Source organism: Bubalus kerabau, chromosome 8 (genome assembly GCF_029407905.1).
Source record: "Bubalus kerabau isolate K-KA32 ecotype Philippines breed swamp buffalo chromosome 8, PCC_UOA_SB_1v2, whole genome shotgun sequence".
Taxonomy (NCBI): Eukaryota; Metazoa; Chordata; class Mammalia; order Artiodactyla; family Bovidae; genus Bubalus; species Bubalus kerabau.
The window spans coordinates 110,290,193-110,312,439 of record NC_073631.1 but is presented as its reverse complement, the minus strand read 5'-3'; the positions used below and the strand labels follow the sequence as shown (position 1 = coordinate 110,312,439).

General features: G+C 42.1%; 1 protein-coding gene across 1 annotated transcript; it reads right to left on the bottom strand.

Annotated features, from left to right (window-relative positions):
* Positions 1-8,539: 8,539 nt before the first annotated feature.
* LOC129658721 (taste receptor type 2 member 134-like) lies at positions 8,540-10,031 on the bottom strand. The gene is given in 2 exon segments (XM_055589567.1): positions 8,540-9,394; positions 9,397-10,031. Coding segments are annotated over 2 exon segments (909 nt in total). The 5' UTR covers positions 9,911-10,031; the 3' UTR covers positions 8,540-8,999.
* Between the last annotated feature and the right edge of the window lie 12,216 nt (positions 10,032-22,247).

The following is a 22,247-nucleotide window of genomic DNA, read 5'->3' as shown; positions in this document are numbered from 1 at the left end:
CTCTCCTGCAGACTTCAAGGTCTCTTCCTGTAGGGCGGTTCTGGAAGGTCCTGGATAATATTGGCCCCTCCAGCTGCCCCAGTACAAAGGATAAAGTCGAGGACGTGGGCTATCTGAGGAGGGTGAAGAGGTATTTTCTTCTCAGAATAGATGCAAATATCATTAAGGCTCAGTTTCAGAAGTCTCCCTGCCTGTCCATGAATTTGCCTGTCCTTCCTCTGCCTGCTTTCTGCCCGTGTAAACACTGGCATGGATACTATATCAGGTCCTTGCATTTAGCATCCCTCAAGTGGGAACTTACACCTCTCTAAGCTGACACCTAAGACATGACCACACACCTGCTGGGCGCTCCATGAGGAAATCTGGTGAGCACACCCCCATCTGACAGTCGGAGCTCACATCTGTGGTTGGTTGGTGTGTTCTGGGCACTGTTCTAAGTGATCTTTGTTGTCCTTAGTTCTCACAATGACCCTATGAAGCAGGTGACTTTAGAAAACTCCTTTGACAGGCATAAAACTGAGCAACACTTCTACTTAGGCTAACTCAAATCCTATTACTTGTGGGGACCATTATTATCAAATAGAACACAGGAGATAATTATACATAATAAAGGATTTCCTAGGTGCTGCTAGTGGTAAAGACTCTGCCTGCCAATGCAGGAGATGCAAGAGATGCATGTTCAATCCCTGGGCCAGGAACATCCCCTGGGGTAGAAAATGGCAACCCATTCCAGTGTTCTTGCTTGAAAAATTTCATGGACAGAGGAGACCCGCGGGTTACAGTCCATGGGCTCACAAAGAGTCGGACATGACTGAGCACACAATGCACATGCAAGTGAATTTTTTAACCATATTTTATTAGTGACCTTTAAAGGGCATTTCTGGGCTTCCCTGTGGCTCAGCTGGTAAAGAATTCTCTTGCAATGCAGGAGACCTGGGTTCAATCCCTGGGTTGGGAAGATCCCCTGGAGAAGGGAAAGGTAACCCACTTCAGCATTCTGGCCTGGAGAATTCCATGGACTGTATAGTCCATGGAGTCGCAAAGAGTTGGACATGACTGAACAACTTTCACTTTAGGGATTTCCTGGTGGCTCAGATGGTAGAGTCTGACTGCAAAGTGGGAGACCCGAGTTCAATCCCTGAGTTGGGAAGATCCCCTGGAGAAGGAAATGGCAGTCCACTCCAGTATTCTTGCCTGGAAAATCCCATGAACGGAGGAGCCTGGCGGGCTACAGTCAATAGGGTCGCAAAGAATCAGACATGACTGAGAGACTTGACTTTCATTTTCAAAGGGCATTTCATGTAGGAAACCCTCTATGACAGCTATAACACCAATGTGCTATGGCAAGAAGAACCCTGGGCTAGGATCAAGGCAGGTGTTAGTCCTAGAGACAGCCATCACTGTGAGTTACTGGCTATGTCAGTAGGTTGCTCTGTGCCTCAGTTTCTTCATCTGTAAGATGTGAAAAGCATCATCTTTTGTAATGCACAGGATAAGACTAGATTCTAAGACTAGAATCTCAGTTTTCAGAGTAAAAGAAGACTTAAATAATTTAATGATGAAATAAATGAAGCCTCAAGTTATAGATTAAAACTCTCTCCTAAAGTCACAGTTAAATGGAGGAAAGACCAAGACCCAAGCTGATTCCATGACCAGAAATCCTTGCATAGTTAGCAGGACATCTTGTACTCCTATCTTCTTCCTCCCCAGATGAAGTCAGAAGACCAAGTTTGGAGTCTTGTCACAGTCACTATTTGGTGTAATTGTTCTGCAGTTTGTGAGTCGTCTGCTCAGTGGCTCTATGGTGAGGTTAATGGTGACCTCCTCCAAGAGGCTTATGCCACAGGCTATGTGTCTCAGGTCTGCTTCACCCAGAGCCCTGCCCCTGCGACAGGCCACCGTGCCACTGCAGAAAAGTGGAGAAATAACTCCAAGAAGAATGAAGAGACAGAGCCAAAGCAAAAACAGCACCCAGATGTGGATGTGACTGGTGATGGAAGTAAAGTCCGATGTTATAAAGAGCAATATTGCATAGGAACATGGAATGTTAGGTCCATGAATCAAGGCAAATTGAAAGTGGTCAAACAGGGGATGGCAAGAGTGAACATCAACATTTTAGGAATCAGTGAACTAAAATGGACTTGAATGGGAGAATTAAATTCAGATGACCATTATATCTACTACTGTGGGCAAGAATCCCCTACAAGAGATGGAGTAGCCATTAGAGTCAACAAGAGTCCAAAATGCAGTACTTGGGTGCAATCTCAAAAATGAGAGAATGAGCTCTGTTCATTTCCAAGGCAAACCACTCAATATCACAGTAATCCAAGTCTATGCCCCAACCAGTAATGCTGAAGAAGCTGAAGTTGAACAGTTCTATGAAAATCTACAAGACCTTCTAGAATTAATACCCAAAAAAGATGTCCTTTTCATCACAGAGGACTAGAATGCAAAAGTAGGAAGCCAATAGATACCTGGAGTAACAGGCAAATTTGGCCTTGGAGTACAAAATGAAGCAGGCAAAGGCTAACAGAGTTTTGCCAAGAGAATGCACTGGTCATAGCAAACACCTTCTTCCAACAACACAAGAAAAGACTCTACACATGGACATCACCAGACGGTAATACTGAAATCAGATTGATTATATTCTTTGCAGCCAAAGATCAAGAAGCTCTATACAGTCAGCAAAAATGAGACCAGGAGCTAACTGTGGCTCAGATCATGAACTCCTTATTGCCAAATTCAGACTTAAATTGAAAAAAGTAGGGGAAATCACTAGACCATTCAGGTACGACCTAAATCAAATCCCTTACGATTATACAGTAGAAGTGAGAAATAGATTTAAGGGATTAGATCTGATAGATAGAGTGCCTGAAGAACTATGGACAGAGGTTCGTGACATTGTACAGGAGACAGTGATCAAGACCATCCTCAAAAAAAAGAAATGCAAGAAGGCAAAATGGCTGTCTGAGGAGGCCTTACAAATAGCTGTGAAAAGAAGAGAAGCTAAAGGCAAAGGAGAAAAGTAAAGATATACCCATCTGAATGCAGAATTCCAAAGAGTAGCAAGAAGACATAAGAAAGCCTTCCTCAGTGATCAATGCAAAGAAATAGAGGAAAACAATATAATGGGAAAGACTAGAGATCTCTTCAAGAAAATTAGAGATACCAAGGGAACATTTCATGCAAATATGGGCACAATAAAGGATAGAAATGGTATAGACCTAAAGAGATGCAGAAGATATTAAGAAGAGGTGGCAAGAATACACAGAAGAACTATAAAAAAATATCTTCATGACCCAGATAATCACAATGGGGTGATCACTCACCTAGAGCCAGACATCCTGGAATGTGAAGTCAAGTAGGCCTTAGGAGGCATCACTACAAACAAAACTAGTGGAGATGATGGAATTCCAGTTGAGCTATTTCAAATCCTAAAAGATGATGCTGTGAAAGCGCTGAACTCAATATGCCACCAAATTTGGAAAACTCAGTAGTGGCCACAGGACTGGAAAAGGTCAGCTTTCATTCCAGTCCCAAAGAAAGGCAATGCCAAAGAATGTGCAAACTACCCCACAATTGCACTCATCTCACATGCTAGCAAAGTAATGCTCAAAATTCTCCAAGCCAGGCCTCAACAGTACATGAACCGTGAATTTCCAGATGTTCAAGCTGGATTTAGAAAAAGCAGAGGAACCAGAGATCAAATTGCCAACATCCACTGGATCATCAAAAAAGCAAGAGAGTTCCAGAAAAACACCTACTTCTGCTTTATTGACTATGCCAAAGCCTTTGACTGTGTGGATCACAACAAACTGTGGGAAATTCTTAAAGATATAAGCATACCAGACACTGACCTGTCTCCTGAGAAATCTGTATGCAGGTCAAGAAGCAACAGTTAGAACCGGACATGGAACAACAGACTGGTTCCAAATTGGGAGTACGTCAAGCCTGTATATTGTCACCCTGCTTATTTAATTTATATGCAGAGTATATCATGAGAAATGCTGGGCTGGATGAGGCACAAGCTGGAATCAAGATTGCTGGAAATCTTGTAACCTCAGATATGCAGATGACACCACCCTTATGGCAGAAAGCAAAAAAGAACTAAAGAACCTCTTTTTAAATTTTACTTTATTTTTTAATATAAATTTATTTATTTTAATTGGAGGCTAATTACTTACAATATTGTATTGGTTTTGCCATACATCAACATGAGTCTGCCACGGGTGTACACGTGTCCCCCATTCTGAACCCCCCCTCCCACCTCCCTCCCCGTACCATCCCTCTGGGTCATCCTAGGGCACCAGCCCCAAGCATCCTGTATCCTGCATCGAACCTGGACTGGTGATTTGTTTCATATATGATATTATACATGTTTCAATGCCATTCTCCCAAATCATCCCACCCTCTCCCCCAGAGTCCAAAAGAGTGTTCTATACATCTGTGTCTCTTTTGCTGTCTCGCATACAGAACCTCTTGATGAAAATGAAAGAGGAGAGTGAAAAAGCTGTCTTAAAACTCAACATTCAGAAAACTAAGATCATCGCATCTGGTCCTATCACTTCATGCCAAATAGATGGGGAAACAATGGAAACAGTAACAGATTTTATTTTCTTGGGCTCCAAAATCACTGCAGATGGTGACTGCAGCCAAGAAATTAAAAGACGCTTGCTCCTTGGAAAAGCTATGACCAACCTAGATAGCATTTAGAAAAGCAGAGACGTAACTTTGCCAACAAAGGTCCGACTAGTCAAAGCTATGGTTTTTCCAGTAGTCATGTATTGATGTGAGAGTTGGACCATAAAGAAAGCTGAGCACCAAAGAACTGATGCTTTTGAACTATGGTGTTGGAGAAGACTCTTGAGAATCCCTTGGACTGCAAGGAGATCCAACCAGTCCATCCTAAAGGAAATCAGTCCTGAATATTCATTGGAATGACTAATGCTGAAGCTGAAACTCCAACACTTTGGCCACCTGATGCAAAGAACTGACTCCTTGGAAAAGACCCTGATGCTGGGAAAGACTGAAGGCAGGAGGTGAAGGGGACGACAGAGGGTAAGATGATTGGATGGCATCACCAACTCAATGGAAGAGGGTTTGAGCAAGCTCTGGGAGTTGTTGATGGACAGGGAAGCCTGGCATGCTGCAGTCCATGGAGTCGCAAAAAGTGGGATATGACTTAGCGACTGAACTGAACTGAACAGTCACCATCTATGGATCTTTGGACTAGTCATTTAATCTCTCTGAACCCCTATTTCTTCACCTGTAAAATATGGGTCACAAATAAATGTGAATATATTATATGCATATATAGGGATGTGTATATGTAAACTATAAATCTCTACACATTCATAAGAAATAAGTAAGGTAATGATGACATTGTTATTATAATGACCTCCATCCTGTGGTGGGACAAGTAGTCCTAGAAGAATTCAGGAAAGCATCAGGGATGCAACAGAGGTCCAAGCCACCAAATATTGGACATCTACTTTAATTAGAGATAGGTGGAGTAAGCAAAAGCCACATTTTCAATAGGAATGACATCCAAAGAATAAAAAAAAAAAAAGAATCAGGTGAGTGCTTACGTACTCAGGTGAGTGTAAGCAGGTTAATATGTCACAGGAAGTAAGGCAAGTAGAAATTCTTCTGGGTCAAACACAGCAATGGTGAAGGCTCACGATCCAGTAACAGGAGAGAGAGTGGGTATTTGATAGTACACTCACCTCCTGACCAGCACCATATCCTACCAGTTCCAAGCTCAGAACCCCACCAAGAGAGAATAGAATGCAGATCACTAGCATCTCTTTCCAGTTCCCAGTTCACCTGGGACAAAGGTCCAGGTGAAATTGTTCTTCAAACACAGAAGCCTTGCTGCAGTGAACACTGACTTCCTGGGGAAAGCCGAGGTGAACTTAGGTAACTCATTCACTCTGCCTTTCTGAGAAGATGCAAAACTGCATGGGATAAAGTTCCCAACTGCTCTCTCCCTTGCCACCCACATTCATCTGTGTGGCATTCGGCTGTTTCCAATGAAACGTGGAGCAATAAAGCAAACTTTGAGCTTATAGCTCTGGAGTCTGACCAGCCACAAACCTCTCAATATGGAAAACTCATATATTTTCCCATCTGCCTCCTACATCTTTGATGGCTCATATACTGAGAAAGATGAGCTGTTATTCTTCAATTCAACTAACAACAATTAGTAAGCATCTCCAATATATTGTAATGACCCTGTGAAAGGTGCTAGGCTGTAACAATGAGCTATTAATAAGTATCTGCCCTGAAAGTGTTTTCATAGGCTTATCATAAACCACAAACATTTACTAGGCATATATATATATATATATATATATATATATATATATATATATATATACACACTAAGTGAGGGTTAAGTTAATCCAAAAGGGGAATAATCATTTGTAGTTTAATATACAGTTGTGTATTATGGTGATTCTTTTGTTGTTTGTGCTTTCTGTTTGTTACACTTTGCTTTCTCATATTCAGACTTTCTTATCCGGTAGAAGTCAAGTCTGAGAATGCTGAAATTCTAACAGGCAATCTTTATATGCATGATCATGAGGGTGGTAGAGGTAGGAATCCTGAGTAGATTCCCTGAGTGGGAAACAGCTCGGTTCTGTCTCTCAGGACAAAAAAGGAAGACACCCAGGCTGCAGTTCTAAATGTATGTGTCATCCTATTTCCATCCCAAGAATTCTGAGAGGGATTCAGTAGCAGCCACAGCCCCTTTACTGTGGAAGAGCAAAGATGTGCCTTGTATGTTGAAAGCACAGAGCGATGACATCAGTAAAGGAGGTGGAAGTGTGAGAATGTCTAGCATAGGGATAAGTTTGGCTACAGCAGAGGATTTCCATAAGGGAATGGTGGCATATCAGGCTGAAAAGATAGACTGGTAAGAGATCCCTGAAGGTCTTGAAAGTGAGGATGAGATATTAGCCTGTGTCTTTGGTCAAGATGGAGCCACCAACTGTTTATGGGCTCTTATGAGTTAGAGCCTAGGAAAGGGAGGATGAGAACATCAACCAATTAAAAAGTCCTGAGATGAGCCCAGTGGACCTGGCATAACTCAAAAGACTGTGAAAATGCTTCAGATGGGAGTCACACGACCATCCCCTTCCCACACAAGATATTTAAGTTCTGGAGCTCTGACCAAGGGAAAGCCAGTGTTCCAGGTGACATCGCTGATGGTTCTGTCTTTGCTGCCTCCACTCAGCCCTCTGTGGCTTAAGTTCCAAAGTTCAGTCCTTGCAATTTGCTATTGCTTTCCCAGCTCACTCATGTTGCTGCTTTTTAAAAAAAGGAAAAGATTTCTTGATGATAGTCCCAGCTTCCCAGTTTCCTGTGTTCGACTTCACCCTTTCTCTGGGAAACTCCTTAAGCTTCTCTCCTGCAATTTAGGGATCTTCTCTTTTAAAGCCTTAATCTTCTTGTAAGTGAAAACTTCTCACCCTCTTAACTCATCTCTGCTAGCTCCTCTCTCTCTCTCCTCTTGCCGTATTTCAGCCCCTAGCAAGTATTATAATGTCTTGAGGTCTCAGTTTCCCACGATTGTTGGACAACTTACCATAAATGCAATGATTTCTGTTCTGTTATTATTCCTGTTTTGATTAGCTTGGACATATAAATCTATTAACCATGTGGGGTGCTTTTCCCAATCTTTTCTTGTCCCTTGATCTTCAAACTTTTTTATAGGAAACTCCATCAGTTGAAAACAACTATGAACATGAATTCCACCATATGCATATTTATTTATTTTACTTATATGCTTGTAATACTCTGCTCATATGTTATGTATTAATACATCATAAAATACATATTAAAATTGCAATTAAAAAGATGAGAGTAAAAATATACTGAAGTTGTCACATTTTCCTTTCTCCATCCAGTGGATCATTTTGCACACACTCTGATATGCAAACAACATAATTTATAGACTACCATCCTAGACATCAATATCCAGGGCCAACGTCCTGGGTGAGTGGACAGGAAGAGTAAGATTCTCAAAATTAAGAACTATAGCAAATTCCCTTTGTTTTCCTCTTCTATCTTCTATTGGCCAAGACCTAAAAGCTTTGCCACATCAGACAATTTGCTTTAATTCAACATAGAGCAAACACACAGAATCACAGGCAGGACCTATAGTGGCACAAAACTCATATATATCCTCAGACTTCAATGGTTCAAAAAGTTCCTTGAGTGCGACCGATCTTAAGCAGGGCACAAAAGAAAAGAATGGCAAAGAATGACAGAGAAAGGAAAGAAGGAACTGAAGATGGGCCACAGGCTGCGGGGAAGAGCCTGTGGGGAGACAGAAAGAAGCTTCCTAGGCTGCAGTAGAGACACTGAGCTCTGAGAGCAGAGAAGGAATGCAGAGGGCAGTTTGAGTGTGGGACAACCTATGTCACCATTCAAGTGAAAGTGAAATCGCTCAGTAGTGTCTGACTCTTTGCAACCCCATGGACTACAGCCCACCAGGCTCTTCCATCCGTGGAATTTTCCAGGCAAGAGTACTAGAGTGGGTTGCCATTTCTTTCTCCAGGGGATCTTCCTGATCCAGGGATTGAACCCAGGTCTCCCGCATTGCAGGTAGACGCTTTACTGTCTGAGCCACCAGGGAAGCCAGCATTCAAAACAACAACAAAACAAAAAAGCCCTTTAGGTTGACCACAGAACAAGTGACCACCATCACAGTTCTCTGTAAAGACAGTATGGACTGGAGAATATTATTAGGGTTCCTTGTGTAGAGAGTGAGAGAGGCCTGTGTGGAAATGAGGCCACCATCCTAGTCCAAGGTGATTCGGGACCCAGACAAGAAACTAGGAGCAGTGGAAGGGATGGTAGAAACAAAGAGGGATGGAAAAAGAATTAATGGGACATAGAAAGAGTGGGGAAGAAAGAGGGAAATGAAAAAGAGTGAAAGACAGCACCCAAACCTTGTGCATTCTTGCCACTCAGGGCTCGTTCGGTGACAGTAGCTATTGATACTGATAACTGGAGACAAACTGGTCCTTGTCCAGGGCTCGCCAAAGCCTCTTCTTCAGGGCCTTTCTCAGCTTGGGGCTGCTGTGCACCAAGATGCTGGAGTGCAGACAGATGCCAGTGTAGGTCACCACCTTATAGGCCCAGTGCCAGTGTTCCCAGAGGGCTGGGATGTACATAATGATAACCAGGGACAGGAAGTACAAGGTGTAGAAGATGAGGAAGAAGGCAAGTGACTTCAGGGCCATGGTGTGAGCCCAGGTACTGAGATCACGTGGGCTGGGTCTGTGGTCCTGCATCTGCCAGAGGTGCCGGAGCAGTGAGAACATGAGCAAGAGGGTGGACACCAGGAACAGGAGGAATGGAACCAACCACATGATAATTATATGAGGTAGAAAAAGTGCAAATAGGTAGCATGTATTCTATCAGCCAGAGTGTCGTTTCCATGGGAAATATGGGCAGCTGTCATCTGGGCAAGAATTGTATTCCCAGCAGCTGAGATGACGGACAGACCAGATAAGATCAAGGAGCCCAGCACCAGCTGGGGAACCGACCGAGAAATCCTCCACTTTATCCAGAAGAAGACGGGATAAGAGAAGAGGGAGATCTTCGCGCAGTAGAAGACAGCAAACCAGGCAGTCAGCCAGAAACTGAGGCAGTTGATGAAATCCCAGGGGATGCTGAAATAGTTGATTTTGGAACAAAAGCCAAAAGAGGCCATGATGTTGTTCAGGAGGGCCATCCCGTGCAGACAGAACCAGGAGGCAGCCAGGCAGGCCACAATCATGTCACCGGCGGGCAGCATCCGGTTTCGCACCCACTCCCCACTCAACACAGTAACTATGAAGCCATTCTGCAGCACAGCAACCAATGACTCCAGGAAAAAGATGGCCTTGAATATCAACATGGGCTAGGAGGGCATTTTCTCCAGGTAGGCTCTGCTCAGACTCAGCTCCTACTCCAGGTACATCCACCGGAAAGCACAGTCTCTCTGGCCAAGCCACTCTGTTGAGACCAAATTCAGAGGCTCTCTCCTTGGATTCAGGCAAAAGCAGAGCTACCAGCAAACATCATCACCCCACCCCCTCCCCTCCTCCCAAACACCCATCACACTCCCATCGGTCCTCCAGGATTTGAAAAGATTGGCATGCAAATCACTCCTAGCTCAATGACACCCTGTCTGCATAACCTGTATTTGCCTGTTTTTTATCAGAGCCAGATGTAGGGAAATGGTAACAGAATAGACGCTCCAAGGGTGATTGAGAATATTCATATTTTGTACTTTATTTCTCACTATACTATTTCTTTGGAGAAATAGCACCCCACTCCAGTACTCTTGCCTGGAGAATCCCATGGAGGGAGGAGCCTGGTAGGCTGCAGTCCATGGAGTCGCGAAGAGTTGGACACGACTGACTTCACTTTCACTTTTCACTTTGATGCATTGGAGAGGAACTGGCAACCCACTCCAGTGTTCTTGCCTGGAGAATCCCAGGGACGGCAGAGACTGGTGGGCTGCCGTCTATGAGGTCACACAGAGTCTGACACGACTGAAGTGACTTAGCAGTAGCAGCAGCATACTATTTCTTTCCTAACGTTTCCTTAAAACATGTCCTTATGCTTGTTTCCTTCCCATAACCACAAAACTCCTGTGACCCTTCCAAGACCCATCTATACGCACAAGTCGTGGAACACTAAGAAGAGGCTCCGTCTCCCCTCCAGTGACTGCTCTTGCAGCCTAAAGTTTCACTGGCAGGCTACACATTGGAGTTCAAGGAGTCTCAACCCAAAACCTGAGTTTCTCTGATGTGTTAACATCAAATCTGTTAGCCATTAACACTTTAGCGTCAATGCGTTTGGAAAACCAAAATCAATCATTTTCTAAGAAGCCTCTGAGGATATGTGAGGGAGTAGATACATCATATGAAGAGAGTGGCACCCCACTCCAGTACTCTGCCTGGAAAATCCCATGGACGGAGGCGCCTGGAAGGCTGCAGTCCATGGGGTCGCTGAGGATGGGACACAACTGAGTGACTTCACTTTCAGTTTTCAGTTTCCTGCATTGGAGAAGGAAATGGCAACCCACTCCAGGGTTCTTGCCTGGAGAATCCCAGGGACAGGGAAGCCTGGTGGGCTGCCATCTATGGGGTCACACAGAGTCGGCCACGACTGAAGTGACTTAGCAGCAGCAGATACATCATAATGAGAAGAAGGGAAAGACAGAGGAGGTCAACAGGGAGATGAGATCCAGAGTGGACATCACAGTAGGAGCCAGGGGAGCAAGAGCCGGCAGGATGGTCAGGGGAGCTGAGAACAATGCTCAGAATGAGCCCTCAGGGAAAGACAGCTATCTGTACACAGCTATCTGTACACGCGATAACAATGCTGAAGATAATAACAACCAACTTGTTAGAACATCACCTTGCCATTTATAAAGTGACTTCACACATGTCACATTTTGCCACCGCCAGCCACACAAAGGGACGTTGGTTCAGATCAGCCAACCCAGGGTCAGGTAACCATTAAAAAAGATAAAGTGGGTTTCCAGCTAAAGTGGATTGTAAAGGGCAAGAATCCTATGCACGTGAAAAACAGACAAGCAAAAAGGGGCAAAACAACAACAGAGAGGAGGGTACAGGAAAGCAGAGGTATAGGTGGAGAAGCAGGGAAGATTCTGGAGTCAGGGTCCTTCCACCCCTCCCTGCCTGCCCTGAGACAACTCACAGCTAATAGCCTTGCTTCCTGCTTTACACAGTCTCATCAAGATTCCACAGGGGAGTGGTCTATGTGTAAAAGAATTAAAGTAAATAAAACCATGGTTAACTATTTATAGTGGAGACTTCGGTGGGTGGGGGGGGGGGAGAGATTATGGCACTTGCTTGAAGAGCTTCTTCATTTTTCTCAGAAGATAATCAAAGAGTAGATCATCCAATCTGATCAATGGTTTTGCAGCACAACTTCAGTGACTTGATTTAGTTCTTTGCCGGTTTTTCTCAAAGACAGCAGCAATGAGTGGCTTCTGCATGTTTCACAACATTTTGGCTCTTCTCTGAGTCCTTTGGTGAAAGGCCAGCTTCATGATGTCATCAAAAGCAAGTTGAGGCCATGGCACACACACCCTGTTGTGGTCACATGTAACCAAGCGTTCTGTGCTTTCTTTCACAGGCAACACTCATGTGACTTGCGCAGTCACCATAGCTTATGCTTTGTCAAAAACAGTCTTTCCCAAGACTTCTCCTTTTCTACATTAAAGACTCTACATAAAGTGAATGTTTTTTCCCATTTCAATACTCTTCTATAAAAAGGTTGAAAGGATACCATTCTGCAGGTTCCTACTCATCCATCTCTCAGTGCTCCACCAGACATGTCTTAGAGAGGTCCCATGTCCCCAATAAATGGAATATTGCCAATCACATCAGTGAACAAAGGATGTCACTGTCATCAACAGTTACAGCCACCAATCGATAACGAGCAGGCGAGCCCTGAGAAACTCAGGAAGGAAAAGAATACCTGCCATCTAGCAGTGATCAGGCTGCAGCCACTCCCTACAAAGAGTCCTGAGGAAACTTAGGATATGAAAAACAGGATACCAGCCCCAGATGGCTGAGGTGCGAATCAAAGGAATGATTTCAGTGAGCCCAGACTCTTACATCTTCCCATGTATAGAAAAGCATTAAATTCCTTAGCTTGAGATATTTTATTTTCTTTAACAATAACCTTTCAATGTTCAAACTACCAGCCCTTTGTTGCAAAACTCCTATATATCCTGTCCCCACCACACCTTTCCTCATAGTGGTTCTCTCAGGGTACTTGAGATCCTGCTTCCCACGCTTGAAGTCCTAAAAACTCCCACCTAATTAAGCAAAACTCTCAACTTGTAGGTTGCCGTTGTTGCTCAGGAACTCAGTTGTGTCCGACTCTTCACGACCCCATGGACTGCAGCACGCCAGGCTTCCCTGTCCGTCACTAGGTTGTGAATAATTTTGAACCAACATCCCATTCGTGGCCTGCCTCCAAAAGAGGCCACATATAGAGCAACACTTCAAGTTGTCTTTTGAGAACCCTTCCAATACACAAAGGTAATCAAAATACCAAGTGCTTCTCACAAGCTTTGGTCATGTGTCTCCCTTCTAAAAGTGTCTCATGCTTGCAAATGAAACTTAAAAACCCTTTCTGGTAGCACAGTTGTCAATTTTTTTTTTTAAATGATGCCTGAGTCTTCTGTGAGATGATGCTAGTGTCAAACCAGTAACATTGGAAGGTCAGATTCCAGATGGGTGATTCTGAAAAGATCTATTTGCACTTCTTTCATTTTGGTGGTCTACACTTATAAAGGAATTTTTGTGGTTTCTGTTAATTAGCTTATTTATTTTTTCTTATTACATTCAAATAGTCATTGAGTCATCTTAGAGGCATGGGAAAATACACATTTTATTTGGCAAGTTTTTAAATCTTGGTGTCCTTTGCCCACTGGGCCTTTGAATGACTCAGTGTGCAAAAACTCCCATATTCTTCCATAGTTTCATCAGGTAATTGATGGTCTATGCCACAGAAGGGTGGAAAAGGAAGGAAATAGCAATGCTAATGGGACTGCACATAAATATGAGGCTAAATCATGCACAGTTTTAATGCTGTTCATACACAATAAGCTCTAATTTTCTGACCCTATAGCCTTCCTTTTACTCTTCTATTTAGGGAAATAATTTGGGATAAAACATTGGATCTAATAGCAATCCAGTATGAAATAGCATTTTAGCTCTCTGAATGTAATTTGGGAATTTCCAACATCCTCAATTAACAAAAGGTATAAGCAAATTGGGCTTCCTTGATAGTTCAGTTGATAAAGAATCCACCTGCAATGCAGGAGACCCCGATTCAATTCCTAGGTCAGGAAGGTCCACTTGAGAAGGGATAGACTACTCACTCCAGTATTCTTGCCCTTCCCTTGGGCTCAGCTGGTAAAGAATCTGCCTGCAATGCAGGAGACCTGGGTTCAATCCCTAGATTGGAAAGATCCCCTGGAAAAAGGAAAGGCTACCCACTCCAGTATTCTGGACTGGAGAATTCCATGGACTATATAGTCCATGGGGTTGCAAAGTCAGACACAGCTAAGTGACTTTCTCTTTCACATTCATAAGCAAGTTAAACATTGTTTAATATTTAGATAAATTTACACAGTGCTGCACTCAATATGCCAGCAAATTTGGAAAACGCAGCAGTGGCCACAGGACTGGAAAAGGTCAGTTTTCATTCCAATCCCAAAGAAAGGCAATGCCAAAGAATGTTCAAACTACCGCACAATTGCACTCATCTCACACGCTAGTTAAAGTAATGCTCAAAATCCTCCAAGCCAGGCTTCAGCAATACTTGAACCGTGAACTTCCTGATGTTTAAGCTGGTTTTAGAAAAGGCAGAGGAACCAGAGATCAAATTGCCAACATCTGCTGGATCATGGAAAAAGAAAGAGAGTTCCAGAAAAAAACATCTATTTCTGCTTTATTGACTATGCCAAAGCCTTTGACTATGTGGATCACAATAATCTGTGGAAAATTCTGAAAGAGATGGGAATACCAGACCACCTGACCTGCCTCTTGAGAAATTTGTATGCAGGTCAGGAAGCAACAGTTAGAACTGGACATGGAACAACAGACTGGTTCCAAATAGGAAAAGGAGGACGTCAAGGCTGTATATTGTCACCCTGCTTATTTAACTTATATGCAGAGTACATCATGAGAAACGCTGGGCTGGAAGAAGCAGAAGCTGGAATCAAGATTGCCGGGAGAAATATCAATAACCTCAGATATGCAGATACCACCACCCTTATGGCAGAAAGTGAAGAGGAACTCAAAAGCCTCTTGATGAAAGTGGAGAGTGAAAAAGTTGGCTTAAAGCTCAACATTCAGAAAACGAAGATCATGGGATCCGGTCCCATCACTTCATGGGAAACAGATGGGGAAACAGTGGAAACAGTGTCAGACTTTATTTTTCTGGGCTCCAAAATCACTGCAGATGGTGACTGAGCCATGAAATTAAAAGATGCTTACTCCTTGGAAGGAAAGTTATGACCAACCTAGATAGCATATACAAAAGCAAAGACATTACTTTGCCAACAAAGGTCTGTCTAGTCAAGGCTATGGTTTTTCCAGTGGTCATGTATGGATGTGAGAGTTGGACTGTGAAGAAGGCTGAGCGCCGAAGACGAGCACCGAAGAATTGATGCTTTTGAACTGTGGTGTTGGAGAAGACTCTTGAGAGTCCCTTGGACTGCAAGGAGATCCAACCAGTCCATTCTGAAGGAGATCAGCTCTGGGATTTCTTTGGAAGGAATTATGCTAAAGCTGAAACTCCAGTCCTTTGGCCACCTCATGCGAAGAGTTGACTCATTGGAGAAGACTCTGATGCTGGGAGGGAGTGGGGGCAGGAGGAGAAGGGGACGACAGAGGACGAGATGGCTGGATGGCATCACTGATTCGATGGACGTGAGTCTGAGTGAACTCCGGGAGTTAGTGATGGACAGGGAGGCCTGGTGTGCTGTGATTCATGGGGTCGCAAAGAGTCAGACACAACTGAGCGACTGAACTGAACTGACACAGTTTCCTGTCAAATAAAAATAACATTTTAAAGTTGTTTTTATGATGATGAGTTTAGCCCACAAGGAGGAGCAGAGTCCAATTTTATTCCAAGTCAAAAATTTTTGAATATTTCCTTCTGTCTTCTGCCATTTGAGCAAATTGGAATCAATACAACAAATCTCTTAAGGAATAAATCAATGCTCCTTCCATACTGCCATAAACTTCACTCAAATGTCTACTGGAGAGAGAAATCATGTTCAACAACTTCTAATCTGTGGTTTACAAGCCATGCCTCCCATGGGCTCCAGATAGCAGTGAAAGGGGAAAGGAGAAGTGAGAAAGTAGAGGCACAGTTTCTCATTTTGCAGACAGAACTCCACTGAAAAAAACAAATTTGAAACTACAGTTCTAGATCAAAAGTTACTGAAAGGAAAAAGACAGATGGAGTCAACACATCATCTTTCACTCCCTTCCAAAATTCTTCTAAATTGACTGTAAGAGAATTGTTAAAAAATTATTTTCAAGGCACCGACTCATAATGACAGCACAAACATTTGAGAGGCCAGAAAGAGTGTCGATGGAAGAGTGGTAAAAGATAGCAGAGCTGAGGAAACTGAACTCCGTGTAGGCAGAAGGAAAAGTCAAGAAATAATCTTTTACTCAGGATTGTCAGCACCAGGAACCATCAAAGAAAAATGGCAAAAATTAGCAAAAAAATCAATTTTTTTTTGATTCTGATAAAAAAAAATTTGGTTCAGATTCTGAGATCACTTCTTCCCTTTGGTGTAATTGGGCAACCGCTCCTGCCTATCCCAGGAAAACACCTGAGGTGTATTTTCTGGGGAGAGTGAAACAGGATCTCTGAGCTGGGTGTATACCAAATACATATGAGGCAAAGATATATCAAAAGCTGGAAAATTTGGTAGATAAATACTACTCACTTTACAGTGAAAATCAGCAAGTAACAATCATGAGCTTGGTTCCCAACCAACCTCTCCATCCCTTATTCAACAGAACAGACAATGAGGAGTTTGCGACATCTGGGAAAAGATGGAAGATAAAACTAAAACAAAGAAATAAAACAGCTACTTGGAGAAAAAAGCAAAGTAAGATAACCCTCCCTCCACTCACCAATATCAATATTCCCAGAGAATTAAGAGACAATGACAAAATCATATAAAACAATGCCATGTTGTTTAAAAGAAACACTCAAATTTTTCAAAAATAGAGCTCTTTTTAATTAAAAGCATATCTGAAATTTAAAACTCAGTAGAAGAGTTGGAAAATAAAATCTATGAAGTATCTCAGGAAGTACAGCCAAAAAAAATGTAGCTGAAAAACGAAAGAACACCAGTCCACAATATCCAATGCCCGAGTAATAGGAATTCTAAAAAAGAGAGAGAGAGAGAAATAATAAATGGAGGGCAGAAAACCATCAACAAAATAAGTGAAGAGAAATTCCCAGAACTAAAGAATATGGATCTTCATATTAAAGGATCCACGAAGTATCTAGCACATCATGATAAAATTTCAGAATACTAAGAAGATCCTACACACTTTAAAGAGGGAGGAGAACACCAAATCCAGAATATTAGAAATTGAGTGATTTTAGTCTTCTTGAAAGCAATTTTTTAAGATAGAAAGCAATGTAAGAACTGTCTCTAACCTAGACTCTCTATTTGGATATTCAAGTGCAAGAGCGAAATAAAGACTTTTCTGACAAGCCAAGTCTCAAACTTTACTTTCTCTGGGAACTACTCTTCCAAAGTGAGTGAGCACTCTATGGTAAAAGAAGACATGGGGTACAGACAATGCAAGATCTGAAATAAGAGAGACGTAAAGGGGTCAATTGGATGAATGAAGATGGATCTCAAAATGAATGGAGGCGCACCAGACATGGGGATGTGTCCATTTAGAAGCAGGACATGAGGCTCCAGAAGAGACTTTCTCAGACAAATAAAATCTTGGAATATCTGATGAGCCCAAAAATGTTGAGAAAGATTTAAACCACTGACAAAGAGTTTGAGAGCAAAGGCAAACAAAACAAGGCAATTACTAGCTGAACAGAAAGCCAGAGGAAAAAATATTGCTAAAACTACATGGTTCCATCATGAATAACATTTACATAAACATGGAAAGAAAACATGTTTCTCCACTCACCACACTTCTGACATCAAATTGAGGCGGTGGGGTGGTGAGAGAGGGTCTCACACCAACCAGTTTTCCAGTCTCCAGTCATCATCTGGAGATTTTACAGTTGAATTCTGACAGGGACTACTCGAAGCTAGTGCAGACCCACAGGTTAAGAGTTTAGTCCCACAAGACTGCTCCTCACTTGTCATCTGTACTTCTGACCAACCAGCTATAAATTAAGGGCTCCCACACCACCACTTTAGGTTTAATGTATGCTCAGTCACTCAATTGTGTCCAACTCTCCTCTGTTCATGGAATTTTCCCAGCAAGAATACTGGAGTAGGTTGCCATTTCATCCTCCAGGGGATCTTCCCAACCTAGGGATCGAACCCAAGACTCCTGCACTACAGGTGTATTCTATACAGCTGAGCCATCAAGAAATTTGCTTTAACAGCTCACAGAACTTAAGGGAACAGTTAACTTACATTTATGGGTTCATTATAAAGGATTCAGATGAACAGCTAGATGAAAAGCTACATAGGACTGTTTAAAAAAAATTTATCAGAGTAAAATTTAAGATCTAATTGAATAAAAGTTTTTTTAAAAAACTCAAAAAATTGAATTTTTTATTGAACAATGAATCGGGCAGCATGCCATCTATTCCAGTAGTAGAAAAAAGTTCCACCCAGCAATAGAAAAGTAAAGGTTTCTAAAAGTGGAGAGGAGGAGGAAAAAAGGAAACTTATTAACAGAAAGAATGCATTGTTTCAGGCAAAGTTGCCCTCCTAAGGGAAACACAAGGGGCCCATCCAGTGGAATATCTCATTATTGTTGACCAGATGATTCCAGGTTGACTGGTTAGAGGTTAAGTTTCTGGGAGAGGTTGTAACTGTGGTTAGGTTAGGTATTTAAGTCTTGGTTTGCTGATATAGGGCCTTAACACAATGACTCCATTCGGGACCTGTTTCTTCTTAACAAGACGAGATGCAGACAGCTTCTGAGTGTAGTTATCCATTGTTTCAGCACGCGGGAGGTTCTGTTATGTGGATTCATGTGTGCTCAGTCATATCTGACTCTTTGCAACCCCATGGACTATAGCCCACCAGGCTCCTCTGTCCATGGAATTTTCCAGGCAAGAACACTGGAATGGGTTGCTATTTCCTTCCCCAGAGGATCTTCCCGACTCAGGGATCAAACCCTCGTCTCTTGCATCTCCTGCATTGGCAGATGGATTCTTTACCTTTGTGTCACCTGAGAATCCCTTTATATGGGTAAGATGGATTAAATCTTTGACCACTGGTGTTTAACTCAATCTTCAGCCCCTCTCCCCTTCCTGAGGTTGGAGATGGAGCTGAAAATTCCAGTCTTCTAATCAAGCCTGGGTCTTTCTGGTGACCATTCCCATCCTGAAGCCGGTGTACCCGGTCATTTTCATTAGCATACAGAGTCACTCTTATCACTCCAGAGATGCCAAAGGATCTTAGAAACTCCTTTGTCAGAAATTGGAATCAAAGACCATGTATGAGAACAAAAGATGCTCAGGAAATTATAAGGTTTAGGATCCTTGTACAGGGTTTAGGAATCCTGTGTCAGGAACTGCAGGCAGGGACCAAATGTGTATTTCTTATCATGTCACAGTCATAATATTTCAAACACTGAAAACCGATCTAGCCAACATCACAAATTATATTGAAAAGTGGGATGAAAGGGTCTGCCATGGAAATGAAGGAAAGAAGGCATTCCATAGTGGAATGAATGCCTAAGACTGAAAAATCAAAAGTAGCAATGCAAACATTTAGTTTAGAGACAAGGACAGAAACACACACATAAACACATATACACACACGTGTGAAAGAAAGTGAAAGTAGTTGCCTTGGGAAAGGGGGAATAGAAGAAGATGGGAGCAAGAACCACTATTTTTAAAACAAATTGGTAGAAATCTGGCTCTTTAAATGAGACACACTATTTTGATGAAATTTTAAGGAAAAGTGAGAAAAGGCAATAAGTAGAAGGCTATAAACTAAAACAGCCAGTGACTCTTCCTTGGTTTTTGTAAATGGCAGTGCCTCTTAGAAGCACGGATTTATTTTCCTCTTGCAATTAAGTATTGGACTGCTGTCCTCCATAAACAGGAATTAAAATGATCTAATATTACTCATAATTTTATTAAAATCTTCCAAGTATGTGTTTTTCATAATCTTTTGGAGGCAGAAAGGGTAGAAGTCAATATGAGTCATGTTTCTAAAATGGCTTAATCATTTTGCTTCAAAAAAACCATAATCTAAGATTTCCATTTTTCAAATGGTGATTTTTCTCCTGATTTTTTTCTTTCCAACCCCCTTCCATCTTGTGCCTCCTTGTCTCCTTGAACACACCCCCACCTCCACCATTCAGCACCATTCAACTTCCTGGAGGTGTAGGGTGAAGGGAGTGTTGGTGGCAGAGACTGTGCAACACTTCTTGGGATGAGGCCAAAATGTGCTGACCTATATACCACCATTAGTGGGAATTTGGGGATAAAATAAAGAGGCAAGAACACACTGTGTTCTTCCAATGTGTTCCCACATATATGGAAGCTCACATATTTCCTCTTAGATTCAATGGAGAAGAGAAAGAGTTTTTTTTTTAAAACATAAACAAGATATGGAAGCAACCAAAGTGCCCATCAAAGGATGAACAGATAAAGAAAATGTGATATATCTAGTGGAATATTATTCAGTTATTAAAAAAAAATGTTGCAGACTTCCCTGGTAGTTCGGTGGTTAAGAATCCATCTGCCAATGCAGGGGACACGGGTTCAATCCCTGGTCTGGGAAGATTCCACATGCCATGGGGCAGCTAAGCCTGTGAGCTCTAGAGCCCATGGTCTACAAGAGAAGCCACCGCAGTGAGAAGCCCAAATATCACATGAAGACTAGCCCCACCTTGCCACAACTAGAGAAAGCTCAAGCACCACAGCAAAGACCCCATGCAGCCAAAAATAAAAAACAATGCTGCCATTTGCAACAACGTGGATGGGCCTCGACAGTATTATGTTAAGTGAACTAACTCAGAGAAAGACAAATATTGTATGATTTCACTAGTGTATAGAATCTAAAAAAAAAAAAAAAACAAACATAACATAACAAAGTGGAAACAAAAGTCATAAGTACAGAGGACAAGCATGGGATTGTTGGTGGGGATCGGGAAATAGATGAGGGAGGTTAATAGGTACAAACTCCCAATTACAAAATAAATGAATCACAAGTATAAAATGTGCAGTGTGGGGAACACAGTCAATAATTATATAATATCTTCGTGTAGCGACACATGGTAACTAGACTTATCATGGTGATCATTTTGAAATGTATAGAAATATTGAATCATTATGTTGTGTACCAGGAACTAACGTAGTGTTGTAAGTCAATTATACTTCAAAAACAAACTCATAGAAGAAGAGATCAGAAGTAGTTACTGGAAGTGGTTGAAAGGTACAGACTTCCAGTGATAAGCTAAACAAATGCTAGGGATATAAAGTACAACATAATAAACATAATTAACACTGCAGTATGTTATACATGAAAGTTAACAGAGTAAATCCTAAGAGTTCTCACCACAAGGAAAAAAAAATTCTCTATTTCTTTAATTTTGTATCTATATGAGATGATGGATGGCCACTAAACTTAATGTGATAACCACTTCATGAGGTTTGTATGTCAAAACATTATGCTGTATACCTTAAGCAAATATTAATACAGTGTCATGCACAAATTATATCTCAATAAAGCTGGAAGATAAAAGGCATTCCCAGTTTTCCAGCTCCTCCTGACAATCCCCACAGAAAATTCCCATCACTTTGTCTGCATCTGCAGAAATGAAGGAAAACAAGGGATTTCAGCTGGCAGCCATGATGGCTTCTACCTGGGTGGGAAGGTAGGGAAGGATTGCAGAATGGTGGCAGGAAGACTGGGTGAGTGCGGAGCCAATAGGGAATGGGCACTGGCCTCCCAGGCAGGTAGCTTACTGGATTCGATAGTTTTTCCCCATCAGACCAGTAATAAAAGTAAGAGGAGAGGGAATTCCTTAGTGTTCTAGTAGTTAGGACTCTGCTTTCACTGCCAAGGGCGAGGTTTCAGAACTAAGATTCTGGAAGCTGTGAGGCCAAAAAAAAAAAAAAAGGAGAGAAATATTTTTCTAAATCACAGATTATTAAGTAGGGAGTTCTAGGAAAGCAATATAACCTCAGAGTGAACCAACATTCAATGAAAGCCTAATTTGTGGCTGGCATTAAGCTAAGCACGTTTGCATACAGCATTTTCTCATTTAATCTTATTTAAGGACGCCATGTGTGCTCCAGATTTTGCTCTTTATTATTAGATACACTGTCTATGCCTTTGTTGGTTTTGTTTTTTCCCCCCTCAGGAAAATATTATGACGCTCCTATAACTCTGCCTTTACCCTGGATGGAAAATCAGAAAGCCATATTGCTTGACAGTATTTTCCATTGCCCAGTGGGGCCAGAATAAATCAGCTCTATCTACTTGCCATTTTTCAGTGACTGAA